This window comes from Nannospalax galili, unplaced genomic scaffold (assembly GCF_000622305.1).
Source record: "Nannospalax galili isolate Female #2095 unplaced genomic scaffold, S.galili_v1.0 scaffold735, whole genome shotgun sequence".
NCBI classification, from domain to species: domain Eukaryota; kingdom Metazoa; phylum Chordata; class Mammalia; order Rodentia; family Spalacidae; genus Nannospalax; species Nannospalax galili.
The window spans coordinates 2737463-2744096 of record NW_008337053.1 but is presented as its reverse complement, the minus strand read 5'-3'; the positions used below and the strand labels follow the sequence as shown (position 1 = coordinate 2744096).

Sequence of the window (6634 nt, the reverse complement as noted above, 5' to 3'; positions counted from 1 at the left end):
AAAATGACTTTAGATTTTAAAAACTTCAGTTGTTTAGTTTATATCTATAACCCTCAGGATAGATCCTAAAAGATAGCAGCATGAAAAGTGCACCTGACCATGAGTGCAGCAACCTGTTAAAATTCCAACTGGGTTTAAAAGTTAATACGAACAAGAGCAGTAGCAACAGTTACACCTGAACTTCACATACTGTTTCCTTTAACACTCATGTGTGACCTCACTGGTGGTGTAGTGGTAGTGCATCTGACTCCAGATCAGAAGGTTGCTTGTTCATTTAACACTTGCAATTTGATATGCTCTATTATTTAATCCCCATTTTTAAAATGGAGAAACTGATCTACAATATCCTTCTAGGGGCTGGAGAGATGCCACAGCAGTTAAGAGCAGTTGCTGCTCTTACAGAGGACTGGAGTTTGAGTCCCAGCACCCATATCAGTTGGCTCACAACTTTCTATTACTTCCAGCTCCAGGGGATCTGACACCCTCTTCCACAGGTACCCGCATTCACATAAAACCCCCACCACATATACACACATAATTAAAAAACAAGCCTTTAAAAATAAAATATCTTATATGTGAGTATGCATCCTGATGTAACTGTAGGAACCAGGATAATGAAAAGGAACCAGGGAGGTAAAGGGAAAGAAGGAACCTGAGAGAGAAGAACATTAAGAGACAGGTGTTGCCAAGGAAGAGTGGGATAAACAGTATTTAAATGGGAGGTGGGAGGGAATGTTATACAAGGAACTTTGGGGATAAAGGGAAAGAAGGAGCTCAAGACAGGTTGGGACCATAGGAGAAGGTTATTATCAAGGGAGAAATGGGGAAAATGGGGACACTTTAAATGGGGAGGGCATGGAGGGAGGGTTAGACAGGGAGCAAGCATAGATAAATAATGCCTAGCTAGTATAAAAAACCACAGGGAATCATATTAGTCCAACAACCTAAGGACAAATTACACACACATTATCTCTACATTAGTCCATGTGTATAACTAAAGGCTACATAACAAGAAACAGTACCAGACAGGAGAAACCTTCCTTTGAGTCATTGGCCAGGTTAGTCCAAGAGACTCCCAAAAACTACACAGGCTATTGCCACAGCCCTTGATTGCCTCCCAGGACTTGAAGGTAAGACCCTACTGCTGAAGACAGTATATACTTCAGACACAGGATTTGGAGCAATGAAGCTGGAGCTGACCTGAAACCACTGCCCCTGAAGGCTAGTGCTCATAGCTTGGGAGAGCACTATGCAAGGTGCTAAGGAAGAACATCAGTCGATGGTCCAACACCAGCTTCAAGACCGAATAACCACATCAATGACCAGCACAGCATGACACTGGTGCAGTAGTGGCACTTTTATCTTGGGGGCAATCAACAGCTATCTAATTGAACTAAAAGCCCACTCAATGGGAGGAAACTCAAGTGTGGTACTGTAAACATAGTCAAATACACATGATTGGAGAGGTCATAGATCTTAGAGAAAACCCCAAGACTGTTACATCCCTAGACTAATATTTCGTTCTATGAGTAAAATACATATCCTTGTATTTACAGACTAATATCCCAGTCACCACTCATCAAAGAAGCTTCTTTTGCACCACACAGAGACTATTACAGAATACCACAACTGGTCATGCACAGGCATTATCTATGAATTGCCCAGGCCTAAGTGGCACATGTTACAACCTCTTAGGTGCAACCTCTATACCTAAAGCTCACAGAACATAGAACAAGGGGTAAAGAGGACACTATGAATCTCTCAATTCTCATTAATGAAGCTCTCTCATGCAACAGAGGGCCAGGAACACAAAAGGTCATAAATGGCCAAAGCATAGGGATTAAGAATCTGCAGAATGTTGGTCCTTGGACAGGATTTCTGTATTAAACTTCACCCATCCAGGGCTCAGGGACCATTGCAGAAGAGGGGCCAGAAAGACTGTAAGAGCCAGGGAGGAGGTGCAGGACCATATGGAAATAGAGTCCTACAAGCTCCTGGAACCCTGCTTATATGAACCTACAGCAATCGTGTCATCATACACAAGACCCATGCAAACTAAAGTAGACAAAAACCCAGCATAGAACTGGGGAAATGGACAGCAAACCCCAATCTTAGCTAAAGAAATACTGGCAATTGATTACTGCTAGGTGAGGAAGAGCTGATCTTCCTAAAGTGAGGGACTCTAGATAGGCTGACTAGACCTCAGTAGATAAACTTGCACCAAGGTACATCTGGGGACACTAGACACAATAGGCCTTACCTTTACAAATGACAGAATGTATGAATTCCAGTAGGGGAGGAGGGGTTTGGGAGGGTGCCCATGGGGAAGAGGGTATAAAGATGATTAAGATTGATTGAGATGTTCTATAGGAAATACACAAAAATTCAATTTAAAAAATTTTAAAAATCTTTCTAAGCCTATGCTTCCAAAATTATTTAACTAAATATAAAAGAGAAATGTCAAATGACAGCAGCAGAAATGATTTAAGACTTCATATTAACCAATATAAAACACAGTACCTTTACCACTGTATTCACAAGGAGGAGCAGAAGTTCATGATTTTCATGTAGAAATAAAGAAACAGCCAAATAACCTATTAAAAATAAAGGGGAAAGTTTTCATTACTACCTATGCCTCAAAAAGAGCTTTCCTGATAAGTTAAACTAGGCAATAGTATATTCCAAGTTTTAGTGTCAAACATATCAGTTACAGGTAAACAGAAAAACAAACTATAAATACAAGGTTAAAAAACTTCACCAGGGAAGACTTTTCAGGTGTTCGTCCTGAATTTTTTCAGAATTATGCATTTCATAGGATATATACCAAATTAAATCCCTGTGAATGACATTAAGAAAATATCTTCTATCTTTAGTGCGAATCCCTGCATTATCAATCAGAACATTTTCTATCTTCAAGTCAAACATACAATTATTCAAAAACTTAATTATTATAGTTAATAAATCAGTTATTTGCATTATTGCATGAGCTACCAAAACTAGCCAATATGGTATATCGTATATTAATCATACCTTATTTCCTGAATTTGAAGATATACTGTTGAAGGAGTGACAGCTGTTGAGGACAGAACACTGTCTACCATATTAAATGTACTCACTGGCTTAAATAAGCATTTCTACTTCAAAATTGTATTTTAGGATTGAGGAACATATTAGTAGAAATCCATGATCATGAAATCCACACGCTTCATGGTATTTTTGGTCACTTTTCATATTGGAAATGATATTCATTCATTACTATAAGTCAAGTACTTTATAAGCTTTGCCTCATTTAATTCTCCAAACAACTGTATGGGGAAGGTATTATTACTAGACCAGTGTGGCAATGGGGTCAAAGAGAGCTAAACACCCAAAGTCTACAAATGTTACCTGGTGGAACCAGGATGCAAACCTGTCAGTCCCCATGTACTGTCTATGTACTGTCTATCTCAGGCCTGACCACCCTGCACTTTCATTCCTATTACTCTTAACTCTTCCATTCTTTCAGCCCTTTCGTTAGGAATACAAATGTAAGCCATCCTTACCCAGGATCCATCAGACAAAATGAGAGCCATTTAGAAACTTCACATAGCCGAGAAAGAACAGCAACTTCACTGACAATGGCGCAAAGCTGCTACTCCCATCATCACAAAGAAGAAAAGGCTGACCAGGGCCACGGGCACTTAAAGCAGAGACTAAATCTTACCAGACTGCTGAGGACTCACCTGTTCAGCTAAGGTATAACCCACACCCAAGTCACCACGCCCAACCTTAAACTAAATTCAAAGGCCATCTCAAGAAAACCTTAATTCTATGTTTTTATAAAAAGAAAAAAAAAATCTTGTTTTAACTGGAGAACAAAGATAAAGATATTCTGTGATTGAACAAATGAATGTAACAAAGAAAAACCAACACGATTGCAGCATTTATTTGATATGACTAAGACTGAGGTATCAGGCTGGGGACATAGCTCAGTTGGTAAAGTGCTTGCCTAGCACACATGAAACCTTAGATTCAAGTGAATAAAACAAAGCATGCTGGTGGATACCTATGATCCAAGTACATGAGCTAATACTAAATGAAGCCAGTCTAAACTGCATGAAACCTGTCTCAGAAAAAAAAAAAAAAAAGAGCTAAAAGAGGTACAAGATAAAAATACAGAAATTTGAGTTCAAATTCTGGCTCAGAAATTTGAGTTCAAATACTAGCTATATGACCTTGGATAATTGACTTGACCCTTCTAAACTTTGGTTTTCTTATTTTTTCTTTATTCTTTTTATGTGTGTGTTTTGCCTGCATCTATATATATGCACCATATTTGTGCCTGCAGAATCCACAAGTGTTGGATCCCATGTGTGATGGTTTGAATGAAAATGTCCCCCATAGGCTCCAAGTATTTGGACATTTTGTCCCCAGATGGTGGTGCTGTTTTGGGGGGTTTTAGAAAGTGTGGCTATCCTGGAGGAAGCACGTCACTGGGGGTGGGCTTAGAGAGTTCTTAAGCCTTGTCGGATCTCCAGTCGCTCTTTTGCTTCCTGTGCCTGTGTAATGATGTGAGAGCTTAGCTTCTGCTGCTCCGCTCCAGACACCTCCAGCCACCATGCCTCCCTGCCATGATGGACTGTGATTCCCCTGGAACTGTAAACTCAAATAAACTCTTCCTTCTATAAATTGCTTTGGTCAGTGTTTCTATCACAGCAACAGAAAAGTACCTAATACAGTAATTGGTACCAAGGGTGGGGTGTTGACTGTGAAGAACCTGACCATGTTGGGTTTTTGGAGGAATGTGGAAGACTTTGGAAGTTTGGGCTAGAAAAGCAGTTGATTGCTGGAAGCAGAGCTTAACAGGCCATTCTAGTAAATGCCTGAAAGAAAGCAGTACTGAGAACTGTTGTGGAAAATCTTGTGACTGATTTTGCCTTTTGCCTTACATACCTATCATGCTGGAATGCATTGTTTCTAATGGGGCAACTGGACCACTAGAGTGTAATAGGATGTTAGTCTGCCATGCTAATAAGGGATCCCAAATGCTGTGCTGTGATTGGACAATTTGGCCCACTAGATTGTAATAGGATCCTAGTCTGCCATGCTAATAAGGGATACCATATGCTGTGTTATGATTGGACTATTACCCCTATATAAGCCCGTACTTTCCTGCAATAAAGCAGATCTGTGTCACTGAACCTGGTCTCCTGCGTCTGAATGCGGCGACGCTGGCGCAGACTCCTCACCAGGCCTGGGGTCTGGACCGGAGGACTGATCAGAGGAACTGAGAGAGCAGGAGAGCGACCATAGCCAGAGGAGAGCAGCCACAGCCGGCAACCACAGAGAACAATGTAGTTCCAGAGGGAAATAAGGACATAAGCAGCACTTGGGATATTTTGGCAAAAAGTATGGTTGGAGTCTGCCCACAGCCAAAAAGCTTGTCTTAGGCTAAACTGAAAAGCTATGGACTAATTTCTCTGGCAGAAGAAATTTCAAGACAGCATAACATAGAAATGGTGGCATGGCTATTAATGGTGAATATTATACAGATTTACAGTGAAAAAGAGCAAATGGGGCAGAAAGGAATACAAAATGTACAGGATGGATTGAGAAATAGTGGTAGGAAGATTAATGGAGCCCTGGAATGTGATGGAGAGGATTCCATTGATAAGGAGATTAAAGTGATTAAGGAGGGGCCTAGAGATTTGGACTTAAACAATGGAAAGAGAGCGCCTCCACGGAAAGACCACACTTGAACAAACAAAGCAAAATGCTGAGGGACCACTGAAGACAAAACCTTCAAAAATGGACAAAGCAGGCTCGAGTCCATCCCAAACTCGCAGTCAAACTTGGCACTGTTATTTACCTGGTTCTGGCTTTAGAGGCATGAAAGATGCAAGAGTGAAGGGGTCATCAATTCTTCCTCTATGGTTTCAGAGAGCCACTGGGGCCAAGGGTTTCCCTGCATAGGGAAGGCCCTGGTAGGCCATTGTGTGAAGCTGTGAAAGTGAAGCCTGGTTGGCAGTGGGGACCCAAAAAAGTTTGTCATGCCAGAGCTATGAGGCATCTGCCAAGAAGACCTGCATACAAGGAGTGGTACCAGCAGAAGAGAGAGATGTGTGTTGCACAGAGCAAAGCTGGAGAGGCTGAGCCATCTAAACCCTTTGGAAGTAAAGTCCCAGAAGTCAGACATGGAGTTAATGGATTTGGTGTTTGCCCTGCTGGTTTTCAGTCTTGTTTTGGTCCAGTATTTCCTCACTATGCCTCCATTCCTCCCTTTTGGAATGGTGATGTGTATTCAGTTCCACTATATGTTGGGAGTATGTAATTTGTCTTTTGAGTTTATAGAGGCTTACAGTTCAGGTATTTACCTGAGTCTCAGAATAGACTTTGGACTGTGGATTTTTGAATAATATTGAGAATGACAATGACTATGGGGACTTTTAAAGTTGGACTAAATGCATTTTGCATCTTATATGGTTATGAGTCTACAGGGGTCAGGGAATGGAATGTGATGGTTTGAATGAAAATGTCCCCCATAGGCTCCAAGTATTTGGACATTTTGTCCCCAGATAGTGGCGCTGTTTTGGGAGGTTTTAGAAGGTGTGGCTATCCTGGAGGAAGCACATCACTGGGGATGGCCTTACAGAGT

At 41.1% G+C, this 6634-nt stretch overlaps 1 protein-coding gene across 5 annotated transcripts in view; it reads right to left on the bottom strand.

Annotated features, from left to right (window-relative positions):
* Ap4e1 (adaptor related protein complex 4 subunit epsilon 1) overlaps nucleotides 1-6634 on the bottom strand; it is a 127895-nt gene that overhangs the window by 109008 nt on the left and 12253 nt on the right. For all 5 annotated transcript variants that reach the window (XM_008831809.3, XM_029562961.1, XM_029562963.1 and 2 more), the window contains one exon: nucleotides 2521-2594. In XM_008831809.3, the coding sequence (XP_008830031.1) occupies nucleotides 2521-2594 (74 nt within the window). The remainder of the gene's footprint in view (nucleotides 1-2520; nucleotides 2595-6634) is intronic.